The sequence below is a fragment of the Rosa chinensis genome, chromosome 7 (genome assembly GCF_002994745.2).
Source record: "Rosa chinensis cultivar Old Blush chromosome 7, RchiOBHm-V2, whole genome shotgun sequence".
Taxonomy (NCBI): Eukaryota; Viridiplantae; Streptophyta; class Magnoliopsida; order Rosales; family Rosaceae; genus Rosa; species Rosa chinensis.
In genome coordinates, this window is record NC_037094.1 from 47,555,426 (window position 1) to 47,578,363 (window position 22,938).

A 22,938-nucleotide genomic window follows, 5' to 3' on the forward strand; every position below is an offset into this window, starting at 1 on the left:
TTCTATTCCAAAGGGAATCCTGCTCTCCTCAGTCCCATCTACATGTCTGTGGTGGTGATTCGTCGTGGGAAGCACCGTAGACGACGCTACAAGGCCGAGACGTTGCACGGTGGAGCTGCAAATCGCCTCAAATCGCCGGCCTTGGTTCTCCCAGTTCCGGCTACTATAGCTCGAGTTCTTTGAGGGATTTTCTAGCCCAGAGGAAGTAGAAGCTATATCCAAGAAGGCTTGCAGCGATTTGATCTGTGGTGATCGAATTTTGGAGTTTTTGAAACTAGGGTTTTTCGAATCCTTCAGCTTGCGAGGTAAAATTCTACTTTAAGGGTCATAATCTGATTGTGGTGTAGTTATGAAAGTTTCAATTGGAGTTGAGATGAAGAACTTTGGTGTTGGAAGTTTTGTCAAATTCTGACTTTGGGCCGGTGGCGGTGCCGCCACTATGGTGGTGTTTTCCGGAGATTTCTGGCCACCTCAGGGATGGTTTCTGTTCCTGATTTCGATCTACTCATCGATACGAGCATTTCGATATATAGTTTGTAATTTTTGGAAATCGTATGAGCAAGTTGTGAATTTTCAAAGTTTTAGGGTTTTCGGTTAGATCGATGTTCGATCCGTGAGGTTTCGGCCGTTCGATCGGCTTGTAATTTTGTTTTATTGATCGTAGAAGTATTCCGAAGACATTGGATGGTCTCGGATGACGATCTGACTATTGGATCGTCATATAATTGTGTTTTGTGGTTTGTGTGCTTTGTGTTATATTGAGTGTGACCTTGATGTGATTAGGTGATTGACTGAATTGTGTGAGTGGAGTATGGATGATTTTGTGCTGGTCTTGGTTTGTGTGAAGACACAGCAAGATTTGGAGGTGACTAAATCTCACGGTGTTTCGGTCGATAAATTAGTTATGTTTTAATTTAGTATATTTAATTGTTAGCATGAAAAATCGTATTTATCGAAACAAATTATTTGTTTTAAAATATATGAACTTGATCAACAATGGTTCATGGTTAAGTTAAAACAATGTTTTGATATAAAATGATTTTCAAGAAGTATAATTTATAAAACTATAGTTGGTATTAAGGCATCTCTGAGTGGATGATTACGTATATATATATATATATATATATATATATTTACGTGAAATATATATATATCTTGGTGGAATTAAGTGTGTAGTTTACTATTTTGTGCAATGTGATGTTGAGGAAAATATATGGTTTTGGAAATAAAAGATGATTTTGTGATATGAGTGAATTGTGATTTATTCAGAATATCGTTTTGAACTGTTGCTTATTGTGTTGAATGAGTAGTCGAGTTCGGTAAAGTTTTGAGTCACGTGGGACTTTAAATGTTTTCGGGTCTACGGATCCGAGTCACAAGTAGTGACAGAGGCAATCATTATCGTAGGTTTGAACCACGGCCGAGGTGACAGGCTACGATTCAGTTAGAGCTCTAGTCTGTCTGCCATTATATATTCAGGGGAGTAACACGAGGGTTACATGAAGCCTTTGAATACATGTTTTTAATTGAGAGTGTCGTGTGGGTTCTTTCTTTTATTGTCCAAGAGGGACTTGATTTTCATATTATGGGTGAGTTGGGATAATATGATTTTTTTTATCACTTTTGTGATGTATGTTACCTTAAGGGGTAAGGATGTCAAGTTTTGAAAACGAGTCATATTGTGAGATGATTTATTTGGAGTTGATGGGTGATCATCGACTTTGGTGTTGATGGGTGATCATCGACTCTGGTGTGAGTTGTTTGACTTCTTTATCTATTTTCTGTGTCATTCTAATTGTTTGATTTTAAATGTAATCTCCTGAACTAAGTCATATGCAGGGATTACTGCCTTTTGTATTGTTTGTTTTAATGTAATCTCCTGAACTAAACTATATGCAAGGATTACTATGGTTTCTTTGTTTGATTTTTAAGTAATCTCCTGAACTAAAATATATGCAGGGATTACTATGAATTCTTTTGTTTGTTTTCATGTGATCTCCTGAACTAAGTTTCTATGCAGGGATTACTGATTTTGCTTAATTCTTATTGTGGGTACAGTTGTGGGTTGTGATCTGTAGTGATTGGAAAATGAGTTGGGATGACATGATTTTGGCAACCGCGTTATGTTGAGGGAAATGAGCCGCGTTATGTTGAGGGAAATGAGTATGATTTCCTGGTTATGCCTTTGAGGCAAGGGAATGGTGATCTGATAGATTGTGGGGACGTAAAATGTTTAAAATATTGGGAGTTATTTGTATAATTGGAGATTGTGGGAAGTAAGATAAAATGAATTGAGAGACAGAGCATGTGGGTTTGTAGTTGGGTTGAAATTATTGAGCATGTTATCGTTTAATTTGAACTTGACGTTTTTGTGGTGATAAATGCTTTATGTTGTGAGGAAAGAAGTGTGATTTCGTGGTTGTATTTTGTGGAGTTAAATGTTGTTGCTTTAATTTATCTCACGAATTTAGAAATTATAAGCCTGAGTGACGTGAGTCATTTTAATTGAGTTTACTCATACGAGCTTAAAAAGCTTACCGGGTTTGTTTTGTTTAACCCGGTGCACTATTCTATGGTGTAGGGTTTATTGTGCAGGTTAGAATATCGATTAATCGTCGTCGAAACTGAGAGGTACGTTCGGTAGCGTGGACGTCAAAGGGTAATCTTAATTTTAAGTATTCCGTTGTGTAGTGAGTTGTGGTGGGTGTGTTTACTTATTGAATTATCATCCATTTTAATTTGTAAACTATCTGTAATGTAATATGTGACTCTAAAGAACGAGTCGGTATTGACATTGTGAGCTCAGTTTGTTTAGTTGCTTAATTTAAATGAAAAAGTTTTTATTTGTTTTTCTTGTGCTTGTTAAGTTATCGCGTTTCAGATTTAAATTCTTTTATTCAAAATTCGGGACATGACAATGTATAAGTGCTAGTTGATTGATGGTTATTGCAATAAGGGTGATGAGCTTTATCAATTGACCACAATAAATGTTGTATAAGAGGGTTTATTATATAACAAATTACATATAAGTTATTGACAAAAGATGACTTAACAAATACATCATCTAAAGATTGAATTAAACATATAAGGACTAAATCTTACAAATAAGGACAATGTGCTCTCCACTTGCCACATGTCATGAGTTAATTTACCTTTTTATCCTTATCTACTTCTTTTGACTTCTAATCCCTTTATAAGGTTAAATATTACAAATAAGGACAATCTGCTCTCCACTTGCCACATGTCATGAATTAATTTACTTTTTTACCCTTAACTACTTTTTTTGACTTTTTTTTTTTACTTCTAATTCCTTTTATGTTACCTTTTTTTATTTTTTAGAATAATCACTTTATATTACTTTTTTTTTATGTTACTTTTTTTCGTAACTTAGCTTTATCGATATTTTAAACTCTCCAAAATATCTTCAAAACTAGTTTTAGATACGAATATTTACCACATATATCAAAACTTCCATCAAATTTTCTAAATTTTAATTTAAGCAAAATATCCATTGAAATTTCCACAATTTTGAGGTACCAAAATTTTCTAAACTTCGTCTCACTAGTACATTTCCCAACACAAATCCCCTCTTCCGGTAATGCACTCATCATCGCGTAATCCTGCTACTACACTTGTACTCGTGTTCTGCTACTGCACTCGTCATCGCCTAATCCTGCTACTGCACTTGTCATCACCTAATCCTGCTACTGCACTCATACTCGTCCAGTTCTGCTACTGCACTTGTCATTGCCTAATCTTGCTACTGCACTCGTTGCACTTGTACTCATGTTCTGCTACTGCACTCGTCATCGCCTAATCCTGCTACTGCACTCGTCAAATCCTGCTACTGCACTTGTCATCACCTAATCCTGCTACTGCACTCATACTCGTCCAGTTCTGCTACTGCACTTGTATTCGTGTTCTGCTACTGCACTTGTACTCGTGTTCTGCTACTGCACTCGTCATCGCCTATTCCTGCTCCTGTACTCGTCCAATCCTGCTACTGTACTCGTCCAATCCTGCTACTGTACTCGTCCAATCCTGCTACTGCACTTATACTCGTGTTGTCCAGTTCTACTACTGCACTTGTACTCATGTAATTTCACGAAAAAATAAGTCTTGGGCACATCTCATTGACAATATATTATTATTACTTTGAAACAATTGCCCCATTCAATTTATAATTACTTATCATTTATCACTATTCTTTTTAATAATGTATCAACCTAAAGTATTGCTAAAGCAATCACAAATTGGATCATTTCAGATTCTTCATACAAAAGATATTCACATGCCACACTCCACTACTTCACCTAATAACTAAGAAAATAACAACATCATAGGTTCTACAAATCCAAGTCCTATTCTTTGATCTATATCCTGCACTCAAAATTTGAATCCCAAACTTGATCCCAACATAACACAACAATTATTGCACATTTCACTACCAATCTCACTAATAATCATCGAAACAACATAGCACAGAAGCAGAAATGACAGAAATGAACCGAAAAAAATGAATTACCTGAAGGCAATAGCAATGTCGTTGCCGAATTTCTCAAGCGCCTTGTCATGATCTCAAGAAGAAAAGCACTCTCAAGCTCCTTAGCCAATTGCTCATAGTCCTCTGCCTCCACTTTCTCAACATCCTCTGCAAAATTCAACCCAAACATAGCACAAAACACTAACACAACCTCTCAAAAAGCAATTATCAAAATAAAAAACCAAGACAAGAAGCACTAAGCAAGTAAACGACGGGGCAATGCAGGTGAAATCGGAAGAGAGAGAGGACTGACCGCTCGCCCTTCGTCTTATTCAATATATTCTTACTCCCCAAATAGATATTATAGCAAGTCCTCACTATCTGAAGCAAGCAATCGTCGTGAATCTGCAGCGAAATCGATGCCACTACTGACAGCAACTTCTTCAGCACCAGCAGGTCCATCTGAACATCCTTCAAATCGTGGCATTTACAAACGGACTTGATTAATTTCGTCAGCAACTTTGCTTCGCCGCGCAGGTAGCCATGTGCGATTAGCTTTTGGATGCAATCGACGGCGGGATCGGTGATCTTCACCACTCCCGATGTGGCGGCGCTGATGATAAGGCTGAGAATCGACTCGACGTCGGCGAGGAAGTACTGATCGGAGCCTTCGTCGTGGAGCGAGCCGGGCTCGGAGGCACGTCGAGTTCGGAATGATTTGAGGCGTTATGGAGCTGGTCGTGCTACTGCTTCAGAGAACTGCAAATTGGGTTTTGGGATTTCAGTTTTTGCGTTTTGGGATTTTGTCAATGGCATGCGCGTAAATTGTTATAAAAACTGTGCATTTTAGTCATTTTTCATCAAAATAGGAAGCCAGGCTTGCTTTATTTGGTTTTGGGCTTGGGCTTGTGTCCTTATTTGTATAAAACTATTTGAATGTGAGTTTTTTGTGTTTATATCTTTGGTCAGCTGCTACTGTGTAATTTTCTATTTATTATATTGCCCAGCTCTAGAAACAATTCTTGTGGTTCAATGTTGTATCAAGCCTCGTAATGGCGATGATTGCTATGCAGTAATGTAGTCAAGCATTTCTCCACCAAGAAAGAATAAAGTGACGGGTTAACGCAACCCACGGCAGCCATTGATCTGCCTAATGCTTGGGTATCAAAGATTAGGTTCGCTACCTAACGCCCACTGCTTAAACGCAGCTCCCCTCATCAAACAATTTTTCGACCGTACGGAGGTCTATAATTTTCCAACCATAAGGAGTTCTATAGCCAATAGCGGGGGATTCCCTAGAGGGCATAGCAGGGGCCCACCAGAAAGGGCAAAAGCGTTCGCTCCAACAAAATCATAGGTGGATAAGGCACTCGCAATATTTATGTTCGCTATACGGCACAAAGCCACGAATTGGTATCAACCCCGCAAGAAAACCCTCTTTGACTGGGGGCTTCGGGGAGTCGTGCATATGGCCTAACATAATTAGCAACGGTTATGCTCATGCCTCATGGCATCACCTTCGAGCTATCCGTTAATGTCTCATGGCATCCCCTAGTTTTAATGCTCTTGCCTTCCCGGCACCCCCGGGCTTCACGCTCTTGCCTTCCTGGCACCCCAAGTTTTATGCTCACGCCTTCCCAGCATTTTGAGCTTTACACTCATGTCTCCTTGGCATGATACAAATTAATGGAACATTGAATTCTTCTACCATTTGTTGTTTGCAACAATTGAATTCTTTTCACATTCCATTAATATAAGCGAATACCTAACTAACAGAAACGTTTGCATGTTCATTGTTAACGAGTCACAAACTCTTGCCTTCACGGCACTCATGCAACTTACAAAGAGAAAGGGAAAAAAGTCGGCAGAAAATCGAAGCTCCTAGCAATCTGGAGCTCCCCTCTATTGAAGACTGTGCTCAATGACTAAGAATGAGCATTTGCACTACCTCCGGTTGCGTAGACCTTAGCAGAGAACGAAGAGAGAAAAAAGACCAGCTCTATCAGTTCAGCACCCTTTTGATCACATCGTAACTAAGGCAACAAACGAAGGGTAAAATAGTCATTTAATAGCACCGGCTCGGCTTGAGCTGGCACTGTTACTAAGCTGATGAACAGTTAACCCACAAATAATATATATATATATATATATATATATCTTAAATTAAGTTTGAAAAATGCCTAACAAATTAGTATAAATAAAAAGTTAATCATCAAATATTAAACATGGAATTCATTAAAATTTATTCATTACAATATAATTAAAATCAGGACCGAAACCCGCTCAAGCTAGGAGGCCGTCCTGGTGTCTATTTTATTTAAAGAAACATAACACAACTAAGACAATAGAAACAATAACACACTTAAAAAAATGAGAACTGCTTAAGGCCGACTGCCCCTAAGATTCCATAAATGATCAATAAGATCTTGTTTGAGTTCATCATGGTGTCGGCTACTCCAAATCTTAGTACAACGAGCTAAGAAAACATCGAAGTCCGCTGGAAGTCTATGTATATCTTCAACATCGGGTAGAGATTTGTACTCATCTTCTTTATTCCTTCTCGTACTATTTTCGGGCACATCACGTAATGATACTTCCTCTGATGAATGTTCATCTTCAACAATCATGTTGTGTCTTCATTATCTTGCCAAGAAAATCTAACTGCCAAGTTCGAGCAGCCCCTTTATAATAGCAAATCGAGCTTAGAGAACCCCAAAAGCTCTCTCCACGTCCTTGCGATATTTTTCTTGTTTAGTAGCAAAGTACTTGAGCTTTCTAATTTGAGGCCGAGATATTGATTTCACAATCGTACCCCATAAGGGATGTATACCATCTGTAAGATAATATCCGATTATATGTGGCTTTTGATTAAGAAAATAGTTAACAGTAGGACCATGACCTTCAGCAAGTTCATCAAACAAGAGAGCAATCCAGGACAAATATATCATTGTGGGACCAGGTATTCCAAAGAATGCATGCCAAATCCAAGTGTCATATGAGGCTACTGCCTCGAGGACAATAGTTAGACAGTGGTAATGGCCAACAAATTGTCCTTGCCAACCACTAGGACAATTTTTCCATTCCCAATGCATACAATCTAATGAACCAAGCATACCAGGAAAGCCACGAGACACACCTTTTCGCAGGAGCCAGTCAATGTCCTCTTGTGTTGGTTTTCTAAGAAATCCTGCTTCGTAGATGCGCATGATAGTGTCACAGAATTTCTTCAAACACTCCCTTGTAGTGCTCTCTCCCATTCGAAGGTATTCATCAAGCGTGTCAGCAGCATTGCCATACACCAACATCCTCATTTCTGCTGTAACCTTTTGATGAGGAGTAAACCCTGGTTGACTTCTGCAATCTACTCTCTGTTGAAAGTAATTGTTAGCATTAGTTACCTCTTCGAGAATGCAATCAAAGAAAGAGCGTCTCATTCGAAATCTTCTACGACACTTTTCTAGGGGATACAAACAACCAGGATTGAAGTAGTCAGCCATCAATTGACGATGACCTACCTCGTGATCTAGAAGGTAACGACGGCTGGAAGAGGTACCACCGTGCTTTTTGATTCCTTGTCTGACTTTGATGAGTCTCGTTCATTATGCCGACAACTATTCTTTGGCCTTCATTTTCCTCATTAGAACTGCTGTTGAAATCACCACGCATGTACGCATCAGACAATTCTTTCAAATCAATGTTGAATACACAAAATTATACGAGAATTGATGAAATGAGAGATTAGCTTTGATAAAGATATTATAAGAAAGGGTGTTCTGATATGGTATGGGGATGATTGATTTTATAGAAACTACATGAAGATATCGATTAGAATAAGATGGTTTTGATTTATTGTACTTTATTTGATCCAATGGTTATTATTTTACAAAATCTTATCTTGTTGGGATTTTGAAATGTGTGCAGATTCAAGATAATGTTCCTTATCTTGTCAAATTATTGAGCTCTTTTTCAAATTATTGAGCTTCTACAAATTTTATATAAAATTTCACAATAAAAATTAATTTATCTTTCAGCCAAAATGAACCATTTATTTAATTCATAAATAAGCATTAAAAATAAACAACACATAATTGGTACAAATTTATAACACACAATAAAAATAAAAGCCGTAAGGTTAAGACTCAATATGGACCAGTATTCGGATCAACATGATAGTCCGATGACGTATCGAAGTTTGAGGTTACCGATGGGTTACCGGAGCTTGAGGAATCGAAGCGGAGCCACGAAATCTCATTTTATTATAAATCTCAGTTTTCTTATGCTCGAAGAATTCCCTCTGTTCTTGAGGCATATAGGTCGTATCTATTTTCAAATACTCCAAATCTGCCTTTTCTTCTTCCCGTCGTGTGAACTCTTGAAATACTCGTAGCATATGTTTATCCTTCTCTTTCTTTCTAATAGCTTCAGCTTCCATGATGTTGTTATATCACCGAAGTTCTTGAGCCATATCAGAAGCTTGACCCTCTTCAATAATCTTCCTCTTTGCAGCCTTTTTCCCGATGGGCCTTTGATTGGGGTTAGTGGCCGGAATACTAACTGGCTCTCTTCATCTCCATCTCCATCTCCATCTCCATCAAGTGAAGTGTGTGTTTCTTGTGTTTTGGTAAACTACGACGATGAATTGCAGTTGTTTGAGTCGTTGTTGGTTCCCACGGGAATTTTTCATGTAATAGCGTCTTTCAAATATCTCCAACAATGATGATAAGCAAACACAGTTTTCTCCTTATTTTTGAAGCTTATATTCGCTCTTGTTCCATCTACCAAAAAAATATAGACACATATCAACACTAATTATACTAACAAAAAAAAAAACAATGTACGATAATTTAAATTATTGTGGATGAACAAAACTCACAATGCCGGCTTCAGTAAAACCACTAATCCTTCTTTGTTTTATCTCTGTCACTTTTTGATAGTTTTGAATTGATCATGGAGGCTACCTAGATTTCTCTTTGGAGTAAGCCCTGCTTCTGCAACATATAATTCTTCCCATTTTGCATGAATTCTTTGCCAAAATACAACCTTTTTTTTTGCCCAGTCCCAATAGCGGAATCTTGACTTACATACAAAAGTCCCTTGCATAGTGCGTCGTCTTCTGAATCGGAGAATGCATCCCCTCTTATTGGCTTTTCAGAATTCTCCATATTGAAAAATCTTAAAGAACAATAGAGTGAGAGTAGGGAATGAAAGAGGCAATGAAAATGAATTGAAGAAGTGAAAGTGAGGTGAGAAAAATGGTGAAGTAAAATGAATTCATATAGAAAAAGTAGTTAATATATATATATATATATATATATATATTCTAAATATAACCGTTGGAAATTTTGAAAAAATAAAATAAAAATGGCAAGACAAAGCTGTTGAGAAACGACAATATTTACTGACAAAACCAAAAGTTTACATCTCTCAAAAAAAAAAAAAAAAAAAAATCTTAAAACGATTGTTATAATTGGTTTAATTAATTTCTGGCTGTCAAATTGAATGATGAATTCAATCATGGCCCTTGATTCCGCTAGGATTTTAAACTTATGGGACCCACGCCATTTCTGATATCAATCTCACTTGCATGCGTCAGTAACCCCATGTGGTGGGTCCCACCAATTTTGAGTCCTCGTTGGACCAGATTTGAGCCAACAATTGGTTCTCCGGCATATTTGGATCCATTTTATTCCGACCCACTGCAATTCTATTCGTATGCCTTTGGACTCAAATTATTTATTTAGACCCAATTTTGGGTCTCCATTGTTGGTGCTCTAAGTTGGCGTTGACCATCCTTGAATTGATGTTAACCGAGTGTTGACTTGACGCAAACGGGCCAAAGTTCATGGTACGTAACGAAGCTTTTGTGTGTGTCGGCTTCCCACAGACGACGTCAATGTTACCGTTAGAACCGAAGGATTTAGTTAGCTTTAGAGAAGAAAAGACAAGAGACACGATATATAGTGGTTCGTCTCCCGCTAAGTCTCCCACCTTAGAGGGAGACTACGTCCACTTGAAGTATTGCACTATATGAATTTGGGTCTTACGGCCCAAATGGATTACAAAGTATGTAATGAGATGTTGAGTAAGTGGGATGGAGGCATTCCTTTACATTTTTCTTCTATGCGGGACACAAATGCCTATTCTAGTGTAGAAAGCTACATTGTGAAGCATATTGGCAAGGCCGAGAAGGCTGCTTCCCGACGAGGTCTTGGCCGCTTCTGACTACCCGTGAATGTAGGGTTATGGAATGCATGTTGCGGTTGGGCCAAGTCTTACCTATGCTTGGTGAGATAGCAAAGTAGTCGTGCTAGTGGGAGGTATCTATTGCATTAGTCTGTTTTCAGGCAACAGGATCTCATTCCAGTAGATCGAAGTGAGGATGGTAAACTCTTACTCATCCGCAAATGCAATTGGAAGTGGAAGTGCTACTCAATCGGATATAGCTCAGTTCCTCCTGTCATCAGGTTGTCATTGATTATGGTGGCTTAAGTTGCTTTTGTGCGCTGCTGGGTCGTGATTGGGTCTGATCCTCCTTTCAAGATGAAGGGCATGTGGCCGTTCCGCGGGCAAGAGGTTCCCCAGTTCATAATGAATGAATGTTATGACATGGAACTCTATGACTGGAGTAAGGTTGATATCATTGATGAGGATCAAAAGGAGCGCGTGAACCAGATGATTGAAGATCACGAGCCTTTTCAGGGGAGGCTTTGTTGGATGACAAAGGTGTTTGAAGAGGTTGCTGTAACGTATCAGGGTTTTCTTTAGAGTCGTTCCTTCTGGTTAATTGTGTTTCAGACATTATCTTTTACTTGTCCTAGCACTCTAATGTATGACATTGGTAGGATCTTGTATTTTTTGTTCTTATATGATACAATGTTGCCCGTTACATTAGGAATATCAATTGAATTACATGGTGATGAGTGTTTAAGTATATTGGTATTGAGAGAGATTGATGAGAGAAGTGTATTTCATTATAGAGAATAGGAGCCCTATATATAGGGATTACAAAGTGCATAATCTAATGTTACAAGGAATACCAATCCGTGTAGGATTGGGAAATCTAGAACCTTCTCTCCTATTCCTATTCCTAGTTTGATAAGGCACACTAAACTTGATTTTCCTTCAACACTCCCCCTTGTGCCGCTCAAACTTGGTGGTGACGCTTCATCCGTTGCCTCGTTAAAAACCTTGCCAGGTAACAAAAACCCTGTGGGACAAAAATAATCCTGGTCGAAGGACAAAAAGAGCACAACACGTCCTTCACTCTTCGAGATCGAACATGTAGACATCATAACTCCCCCTGATGTCGATATCTCCCCCTGATTGCTACAATCGTGGGAGTTCGGATAACTTTCTCAATCCGATGCTCTTCACATGTTTCTCGAAGGTGGATTTAGGTAACGACTTAGTGAATAAGTCCGCTACATTATCCTCTGATCGGATTTGATTCACTTCAATCTTTAGAAGTGATTGTTGTTGCTGATTATAAAAGAACTTAGGCGATATATGCTTGGTGTTGTCACCCTTGATGAAACCTAACTTCATTTGTTCAATACAAGCTGCATTATCCTCATAAATGCATGTAGGTTCATCTGTGGTAGACTTCAAACCACAACTTCCTTGAATGTGTCGAATTACAGACCTTAGCCATACACATTCACGTACAGCTTCATGTAGAGCAATAATCTCTGCATGATTTGAGGAAGTAGCAACAAGGGTCTGTTTTGTAGACCTCCAAGATATAGCAGTGCTTCCCATGGTAAAGACATAACCAGTTTGGGAGCGACCTTTGTGAGGGTCAGAGAGGTACCCTGCATCAGCAAAACCCATCAAGACATCATTGTCGTTTTGATGGAGGGAGATAGGAGAACGCCGGCCACCATGAGCGGTGGCGGCGCCGGTGGCGGCAACATGGCCGGCGGCCATTCCATGGACGGGGGCGTTTTGCCTTTTGGGGTCCAATCCCAAATTTCCGTCATTCCTTTTCTCTCTGTAGGGATAGAATAAGCCCATATCAATCGTACCTCTTAGGTATCGAAAGATTGTCTTTATACCAATCCAATGGCGGCGTGTTGGCGCAGAGCTATGTCGAGCTAACAAGTTCACTGCGAATGAGATATCCGGTCTTGTGCATTGAGCTAAGTACAATAATGCGCCTATTGCACTCAAATAGGGCACTTCGGCCTCTAGGGGTTCTTCGTCCTCATCCCTTGGACGAAACGGATCTTTTCCGGGCTCAAGACTACGGCCGATCATGGGAGTACTCGCAGGCTTTGCTTTATCTTCATTAAAGCGCCTTAGAATTTTCTGAGTATATGCAGACTGATGGATCAAAATCCCATCACTACGGTGCTCGAGTTCTAAACCGAGACAAAACCGTGTTTTCCCAAGATCTTTCATCTCAAATTCGGATTTCAAGTATTTAGCAGTTTCCTTCAACTCATCTAGAGTTCCAATTAGGTTCATGTCATCGACATAAACTGCTACGATTGCAAATCCGGAACTTGTTCTTTTAATGAACACGCATGGGCATATTTCATTGTTAATATATCCCTTCCCAATCAAGTAGTCACTTAGACGGTTATACCACATCCGTCCAGATTGTTTTAATCCATATAGTGAGCGTTTTAATCTTATTGAAAACGCGCTCCGTGGTTTAGAGCCACTTGATTTGGGTAATTGAAGTCCATCTGGAACCTTCATATATATCTCTGAATCTAGATCCCCATAGAGATATGCTGTAACCACATCCATAAGCTGCATGTCAAGTTTTTCGGAAACTACCAAACTGACAAGGTAGCGGAACGTTATAACGTCCATTACGGGAGAATATGTCTCTTCGTAGTCAATTCCAGGGCGTTGTGAGAAACCTTGCGCCACAAGGCGGGCTTTATATCTTACCACCTCATTTTTCTCATTACGCTTTCTAACAAAGACCCATTTATGGCCAACAGGCTTTACACTTGGGGGTGTCTGCGTTACAGGCCCAAATACCTGTCTCTTTGTTAGTGAATCCAATTCAACCTGGATCGCATCTTTCCATTTAGGCCAATCTGCTCTTCGTTGACATTCTTCAACAGAGCGAGGTTCGATATCATCATATTCTATAATTCCTTTTGCAATATGATATGCAAATGCATCATCAATCGCCATAGAATTTCTATCCATCATCTCATGTACACTAGTGTAATTTATGGAGATCTCTCTATTCTCTGGAGTTGGTTCTGACATTGGAGCGTCCCCCAATGATGTCTCTTGGACATAACCATAATCCGGAATATTCTCATGAGATGGATTATTTATATCGATGAATAATGGATTATTCTGTGCCAAACTCGCTTTCTTTCTTGGGCGAGAATCCATCGAACCTATAGGCCTCCCGCGCTTCCTGGTAGGAGCCATGGGCCTAGCCACAACGTCACCATCACTGTGAGAGGGGACGTTGGCGCCATGCTCAAATCCTCTTGAGTTAGCGTCATGTCCTCTAGTTTTAGGGACATCAATCCTTGCAGGCACGTTTGCAGCAGGTATGTGTGATCTCGTCACTTTAGCGATATCAGAAAACGCATCAGGCATCGATTCTGCTACGTTCTGAAGATCGAGAATTCTTCGCACTTCAATTTCAGACTGTGCGGTTCGGGGATCAAGATGAGACAGAGTGGGGACAGACCACGACAATTCCGGTCGTTCCTGTTGAACATTGATGTTCTTATCTCCCCCTAACGATGGGAAGACTGTCTCATCGAAGTGACAATCCGCAAATCTAGCGGTAAAGAGATCGCCTGTCAAGGGTTCTATGTAGCGGATAATCGTTGGAGAATCATATCCAACATAAAGGCCTAATCGTCTTTGAGGACCCATTTTGGTGCGCTGTGGCGGCGCAATAGGCACATAGACTGCACACCCAAATATGCGTAAGTGTGAGACATCAGGCTCATACCCAGTAACCATCTGGGACGCAGAGAAGGGTTGAGTGGCAGTGGGCCTCAGACGAATAAGCACGGCTGCATGCAATATTGCATAGCCCCAAGCAGAAATAGGGAGATTGGTGCGCATCACCAATGCTCGAGCAACCATTTGAAGTCGTTTAATGGTGGCTTCTGCGAGACCATTTTGGGTATGAACATGAGGAACAGGATGTTCAACATCAATCCCAATGGACATGCAATAATCATCAAAAGTCTTTGATGTAAACTCCCCAGCATTGTCTAATCTTATAGACTTAATGGGATGATCAGGGTGGTGAGCCCGTAACTTAATTATTTGTGCTAGGAGTTTAGCAAATGCAGCGTTCCTTGTGGACAATAGCATGACATGTGACCAGCGTGTCGATGCATCAACCAACACCATAAAATATCTAAATGGTCCGCATGGTGGTTGAATAGGTCCACAAATATCACCTTGAATTCTTTGCAAGAATGGTATATTTTCCTTGGTGTCCTTTGCATAGGATGGTCTTGATCCTAACTTTGCTAAAGAGCAGGCTTTGCAGAACGAATGATGGGCTTTAGAAACAACCAATGAGGATTTTGGTTGAGCCACAAAGTCACAAGTGACTTTAGAAGTAAAAGTTGGAGACAAAGGACCCTTGGTGGCGTCAATGCCACCCTGAGGCCGCAGGGGGAAGGCGGCGCCGGCCAAGGATGGCCGGATTTGGGGGTGAACGGCGCCGTGAGGCGCAGGGGCTCCTTCGGTGTCCAAAAACCGAGTTTTACTTCTTTTCGTTCTGAAAAAGGGATGTCCGTGTGAAGTCTTTAATATACGGATCATCATGTCACGACCTGGGTGTCCCAAACGGTCGTGCCAAAGCCTATACGTGTCGGAATCCCATAAATCATCTCTCATGACATGGTTGGATTCAATGACTCGAATAGTGGTTGCATACAACCCACTAGAGCGACACATAAGTTTCTCTAATACTCGTTTATGTCCGTAGTAATTAGAGGTGATGCAAAGGAACTCTTGTCCATTCTCACAATGTGTTTCCACATGAAAACCATTGGCTCTTATATCTTTGAAGCTCAATAGGGTTCTTCCTGCCCTAGGAGCATAAAGAGCTTCGGTGACATTCAAGGTAGTGCCATTAGGCAACATAAATTGAGCTGGTCCTCGACCATGAATCAATTGAGATGGTCCAGCCATCGTAGTCACAGAAGATCGAGTAGGCGCCATCCATAGGAATAGCTGCCTGTTTCGAAGGATGGTATGTGTAGTAGCACTATCCACGAGGCATTCGAGCTCTCCGGGAAACATACTGAAAAATAATAAAGTTCGAATTTAGAATATGTCCAAGACATTTGAATAAAATAAATCGATACTTTATTAATAATAGCCAATGATTACATCAAAGTTTCTTGACCAAAATCTAATCCAATATAAAAATCAAACCGTAGACAAATCGTAGTCACTCAATCCTTTCGGTAATTTCAATTTAGTTGTGACCAGGTAAGGTAAGGCGAGATTTTGGTGGAGCGTTGCTCACTTTTAAAACCGTTCTCTCAGATCAAACCTTGCCTAGACATCACAAGTACTCTTGAGTACGCCTAGAGGGAAAAAAGTGAATACAATAAGTCATTTTATTGATTTAAGGCATAATAGCCATTACATAATTCTTGGAAAAGTAAAGGACTATACTAATCAAAATCTGCAGCATCCTTGTGCAATTCTTTGTCAGATTTGAAGTCCGCTATGGTGAGATTGACGTTGACATCATCACCATCTTCTTCTATATTTTCGGCAAAGTTGGCTTCATGCTCTCTGAAGTCTCTAAATGCCTTGTAATGCGCAGCCAATTGTTTGCTTGCGTTGCATTGTTTGAACAGTGCTCACTAGATCCACATCGATGACACATGTCATTGTGATTTCCTCCCTTTAATTGAGGTGCATTGTTTGCACTTGGGTGGCGTCCCCCATAGGAGTTGGCGCCATTCCCACGGCCCTGGGTGGTTCCTCCATGTCCTGGAGCCCCACGGCCTCCTCTCCCACGTTGCCATGTATTGCCACGTGATCGTCCTTCATTCTGACGAGTACCTTCCTTTGTAGGGCGGTTATATGGACCAGAACGTCCGTTGTGTCCCTTATTCTTAGGGTTCCGCTCCTTGCGCCCTCCTTTGGGTGCATTATTATAATTCGCCTCTTGAACGCTCTTAGTTCCGATAGGCCTTGAATTATAATTCTTCACGAGGATATTATCATGCTTTTCAGCTACAGACATAATAGTAATGAGCTGATGAAATCTCGTGATCCGTCTAGTATCGAACTCCGTTCGATATTGTTTTGAGAGCAAAATTGCTGAGACGGGGAAGGTGGAGAGAGTTTTCTCAATTAGTTCTTGCTCTGTGACTGGTTGTCCACAGAACCCCAACATGGTTTTGAGGCGTAGAACTTCTGAATTATATTCAGCTACAGACTTGAAGTCGGCGAATCGTAGATTGCCCCATTGAACTTTCAAGTCAGGGAGGAGGGTATCCTTGATATTACCAAATCGCTCTTCTAGCGCGACCCATAATTCTCTAGCATCCTTGATTGCCATGTACTCCAGTCGGAGTGATTTATCCATGTGGCGCCTCATCAAGATGAGGGCGGTGGCATTGTTCGTAGCCGTACGCTCAAATATGAGAGTAGGATTAGGAGCTTGAATTAAGGGTAGGATCCCTTTTGAAGTGAGATGGTGCTCAACATCCGTGGCCCAACTATGATATTCCGAGCCAGTTGAGGTAAGTGCAGGGAAGTCAAGTTTCGACATCCTGAAATAAGGAGAAGAAATATATTAGTTTCGGAGTTTAAAACTTCCACGACAACTAAATATTAAGATTTCCGAGCTATGCTACCAAGAAATCGATTTCCAAGAAAATTGGATTAGACCGAAACAATGATGTTTATAAGGTCATAAATCGATGCTTGCGGACGCTCTTAGTCCGAAGTCTTACGAACGCTCTTAGTTCGTTAATTGCGTGAATCCCCACGATTCCGCATTGAATCGAACCCACGTTCTATGAAAGGTGGGATGAAGAAGAAGGGAGGTTTTTAAGTCCCCGAGAAAAAGAAGAAATATTTAACTTCGAATTATAGGAACTTTAAAACTTACTCTTTTGAATACCTACTTGTATTTGGATCACGCGCGTGTCGATGCAGGCGTGATGGAGCGAAGCAAGTTGTGTAGAAGTTTGCAGCGACGTGGGGTAGCAGGGGCTGCAGAGATGCTGCAGTGGCAGCGAGTTGCAGCAGAAGAAAAGAGGAGCTGCAGAGGCAGTAGCGCTGCAGGGGCAGCAGCGTGCGCAGGTGTGCGCGGTAGGAGCAGATGCGCTGCAGGGGCTACGGGGCAGCAGGGGCTGCGGAGGTGCGCTGCAGGGGCAGGTGCGCAGCGGGGGCTGCGGGGCAGCAGGGGCTGCGGAGGTGCGCTGCAGGGGCAGGTGCGCAGCGAGGCTATCGAGGGCTAGGAGCTTGCGCAGATTTTTGAGGAGAAGAAATTCTTTTCGGGTTTTTGGGTTTTAGCTTTTGTGGTTTAGGGCTCGTGCTGATAACGTGTTTAAGTATATTGGTATTGAGAGAGATTGATGAGAGAAGTGTATTTCATTATAGAGAATAGGAGCCCTATATATAGGGATTACAAAGTGCATAATCTAATGTTACAAGGAATACCAATCCGTGTAGGATTGGGAAATCTAGAACCTTCTCTCCTATTCCTATTCCTAGTTTGATAAGGCACACTAAACTTGATTTTCCTTCAACAATGAGGTTAATATTTATTTGCAAGTTATATTAGATTATTCAAACAGGTGTGTTTGGTGAAATTTTGCATATCACAATTTCTCAGTTTCTTTCAGTCTCATGTAATATGCACTCTGTGACCATAAGTGATATGTTAATTGCTTTTGACTCCTGGGAGGCTTCGCTATATGTTTGGTTGGGTTATCAATTGCGCATCTAAGACTTCATTGTGGTCAATCAAAACCCCAGAGAGCCTTCCAGCAGGGTAGCATGTGGCATATAGCATAATATCACATATGTGAAGCAATGAAGTAAAGAAACTAGAACATCAAGAATGAGGTTTGGCCAAAATCTGTGCGACTGTGCCTATGTCCTCGGGAGAGATCCTTCGAAAGATTTCATTAGCTTGTGATACAAAAAATCCGCCAAGATTTCTCTCACAACACTTTTCCCAGCCCTAGAATCTTTCTCTCTTGCCCTTAGGCTACCATTATTCTATAGGCAGCTTATAACTGATACTCTTAATGTAGTACTTGGAAAACTCATGTTTTATAGGCTTCCCAACGCCTATTTATATACTATAGGCGGTGGGTAACAAGTTTGGCCCAATTCAGATTCCTCAAAAATGGGAAGGAATGATGATTAACACTTAATTGGCACGCAGTCAGCTGCTGACTGGTCACGAAATGCCGGATCTGTAATTCATCCTCTTTTCTTAGTCCAATTGCACCAGTACTTGAATCCATGACGCCAATGGCGAGCCAATCGCAACAAGCTCTTAGTACTGCATAAGGAGATTTAACAGTCACAAGCCTGATAATCTTTATCTAATCAATGGACGAAAATCGAATTCATTATGCTAGAGGCTAGAATATGCAATCTGTATTTTGACAGGACTCTAGAGGCTGACGAAATTCATGAAGTCATAAGATATAGTAATAAGCATTGTAAATTAGCAAGTAGTTCACGAAATAGCTGCCCTTCAACTAAAATTAATGTAGCTTTCTACTTTTACCATAATATATGACATTTCAGTGTACGTATTGATAAAATTCTTCTATCTCGAAACATAACGATATACCATAATGCAACAATTATATACTCCTAAATCATTTATTAAGCACATGAAGAAAAGCAGTAGTCCATAGCTCCATACCCTGGCCATGCTGCATCGGAAAATCAGCTTGGATGAACTCGGGCTTAGGAAGTTCAATTAACTATAACATTTTTGGAGGAGTTTTTTTTCTTCTGCATAAGGAGTAATAATGGTTAAGTTACTAAAGGAACTTTGAATCCGGTGGAATATATGGAACAAAAGAAATTTTTTTATGGGAACTTGACTGAAGAAGTTAATATGAGGAAAAAAAGCTGTTAACAAAAGAATATGAAACACACTCCAGACATGAATTACAAGGAAATGAAGTAATTTACCATTCTAACATAATCCTGCACCTCCAATTACTGAACCATGCATCTTTTACCTTCAATTTTTTGTATCCTCAAATCCCTTATCCTAGTATAAATACACTCATCAAGCTTTAGAAACTAAACTTTAAACATGAACCCGTAAGTAAATATATATTGAACGCTATTTTGCAATCTTATGGCCACTGATTTCGATCAAGGACAGAATATATGGGCATGTAGCTTAACACATTGGAGTACTATGGATCTGGACACTATATATATTTACCTTCAACGAGATGATGTTGGTCGAGTTTGAGTGAGACGATGCCCAACGAATCTTTCAGAATACATTTACCTTGGCTACTATTTGATACAGATTGCACAAACAGCTTCCAACTCCCGTTAACTAATCAATATCCATTCAACAAAAAGTTTCACCTAAGATATCAAAGCTAGTAAAATTCGATTATTTGATAATTTAGAAAGTACTTGTATTCAAGACCTAAAACAATATATTGGATTACTTAAAATGCTGATATCATTTACCTGGATTACTTAAAATGCTGATATCTTTTACCCAGCAGTGGTGGTACGCACCAAAAAGATGGTTTTAGGTGCGTACCACCACTGCTGGGTAAAAGATATCAGCATTTTAAGTAAATATTGACCACTGCTGGGTAAAAGATATCATAATTGGTACAAATTTATAACACACAATAAAAATAAAAGCCGTAAGGTTAAGACTCAATATGGACCAGTATTCGGATCAACATGATAGTCCGATGACGTATCGAAGTTTGAGGTTACCGATGGGTTACCGGAGCTTGAGGAATCGAAGCGGAGCCACGAAATCTCATTTTATTATAAATCTCAGTTTTCTTATGCTCGAAGAATTCCCTCTGTTCTTGAGGCATATAGGTCGTATCTATTTTCAAATACTCCAAATCTGCCTTTTCTTCTTCCCGTCGTGTGAACTCTTGAAATACTCGTAGCATATGTTTATCCTTCTCTTTCTTTCTAATAGCTTCAGCTTCCATGATGTTGTTATATCACCGAAGTTCTTGAGCCATATCAGAAGCTTGACCCTCTTCAATAATCTTCCTCTTTGCAGCCTTTTTCCCGATGGGCCTTTGATTGGGGTTAGTGGCCGGAATACTAACTGGCTCTCTTCATCTCCATCTCCATCTCCATCTCCATCAAGTGAAGTGTGTGTTTCTTGTGTTTTGGTAAACTACGACGATGAATTGCAGTTGTTTGAGTCGTTGTTGGTTCCCACGGGAATTTTTCATGTAATAGCGTCTTTCAAATATCTCCAACAATGATGATAAGCAAACACAGTTTTCTCCTTATTTTTGAAGCTTATATTCGCTCTTGTTCCATCTACCAAAAAAATATAGACACATATCAACACTAATTATACTAACAAAAAAAAAAACAATGTACGATAATTTAAATTATTGTGGATGAACAAAACTCACAATGCCGGCTTCAGTAAAACCACTAATCCTTCTTTGTTTTATCTCTGTCACTTTTTGATAGTTTTGAATTGATCATGGAGGCTACCTAGATTTCTCTTTGGAGTAAGCCCTGCTTCTGCAACATATAATTCTTCCCATTTTGCATGAATTCTTTGCCAAAATACAACCTTTTTTTTTGCCCAGTCCCAATAGCGGAATCTTGACTTACATACAAAAGTCCCTTGCATAGTGCGTCGTCTTCTGAATCGGAGAATGCATCCCCTCTTATTGGCTTTTCAGAATTCTCCATATTGAAAAATCTTAAAGAACAATAGAGTGAGAGTAGGGAATGAAAGAGGCAATGAAAAATGAATTGAAGAAGTGAAAGTGAGGTGAGAAAAATGGTGAAGTAAAATGAATTCATATAGAAAAAGTAGTTAATATATATATATATATATATATATATATATATATATTCTAAATATAACCGTTGGAAATTTTGAAAAATAAAATAAAAATGGCAAGACAAAGCTGTTGAGAAACGACAATATTTACTGACAAAACCAAAAGTTTACATCTCTCAAAAAAAAAAAAAAAAAAAAATCTTAAAACGATTGTTATAATTGGTTTAATTAATTTCTGGCTGTCAAATTGAATGATGAATTCAATCATGGCCCTTGATTCCGCTAGGATTTTAAACTTATGGGACCCACGCCATTTCTGATATCAATCTCACTTGCATGCGTCAGTAACCCCATGTGGTGGGTCCCACCAATTTTGAGTCCTCGTTGGACCAGATTTGAGCCAACAATTGGTTCTCCGGCATATTTGGATCCATTTTATTCCGACCCACTGCAATTCTATTCGTATGCCTTTGGACTCAAATTATTTATTTAGACCCAATTTTGGGTCTCCATTGTTGGTGCTCTAAGTTGGCGTTGACCATCCTTGAATTGATGTTAACCGAGTGTTGACTTGACGCAAACGGGCCAAAGTTCATGGTACGTAACGAAGCTTTTGTGTGTGTCGGCTTCCCACAGACGACGTCAATGTTACCGTTAGAACCGAAGGATTTAGTTAGCTTTAGAGAAGAAAAGACAAGAGACACGATATATAGTGGTTCGTCTCCCGCTAAGTCTCCCACCTTAGAGGGAGACTACGTCCACTTGAAGTATTGCACTATATGAATTTGGGTCTTACGGCCCAAATGGATTACAAAGTATGTAATGAGATGTTGAGTAAGTGGGATGGAGGCATTCCTTTACATTTTTCTTCTATGCGGGACACAAATGCCTATTCTAGTGTAGAAAGCTACATTGTGAAGCATATTGGCAAGGCCGAGAAGGCTGCTTCCCGACGAGGTCTTGGCCGCTTCTGACTACCCGTGAATGTAGGGTTATGGAATGCATGTTGCGGTTGGGCCAAGTCTTACCTATGCTTGGTGAGATAGCAAAGTAGTCGTGCTAGTGGGAGGTATCTATTGCATTAGTCTGTTTTCAGGCAACAGGATCTCATTCCAGTAGATCGAAGTGAGGATGGTAAACTCTTACTCATCCGCAAATGCAATTGGAAGTGGAAGTGCTACTCAATCGGATATAGCTCAGTTCCTCCTGTCATCAGGTTGTCATTGATTATGGTGGCTTAAGTTGCTTTTGTGCGCTGCTGGGTCGTGATTGGGTCTGATCCTCCTTTCAAGATGAAGGGCATGTGGCCGTTCCGCGGGCAAGAGGTTCCCCAGTTCATAATGAATGAATGTTATGACATGGAACTCTATGACTGGAGTAAGGTTGATATCATTGATGAGGATCAAAAGGAGCGCGTGAACCAGATGATTGAAGATCACGAGCCTTTTCAGGGGAGGCTTTGTTGGATGACAAAGGT

General features: G+C 40.0%; 2 protein-coding genes across 2 annotated transcripts in view; both read right to left on the minus strand.

Annotated features, from left to right (window-relative positions):
• LOC112175597 (disease resistance protein RGA2) overlaps nt 1–22,938 on the minus strand; it is a 72,919-nt gene that overhangs the window by 36,940 nt on the left and 13,041 nt on the right. The gene's annotated exons all lie outside the window — the stretch shown is intronic.
• Nucleotides 7,186–8,149, minus strand: LOC112178036. Its single transcript, XM_024316255.1, has 2 exons — nt 7,999–8,149; nt 7,186–7,883 (listed from the first exon to the last, which is right to left on the minus strand). The coding sequence occupies exons 1-2, from the start codon at nt 8,147–8,149 to the stop codon at nt 7,186–7,188; spliced, it is 849 nt and encodes a 282-aa protein (XP_024172023.1).

Coding starts and splice junctions, on each gene's coding strand:
- LOC112178036 (XM_024316255.1), bottom strand. CDS start 8,149: ATGCGTGGTGATTTCAACAGCAGTTCTAATGAGGAAAATGAAGGCCAA. Junction 7,884..7,998: donor GTTACCTTCTAGATCACGAG/GTAGGTCATCGT, acceptor GCATTCTCGAAG/AGGTAACTAATGCTAACAAT.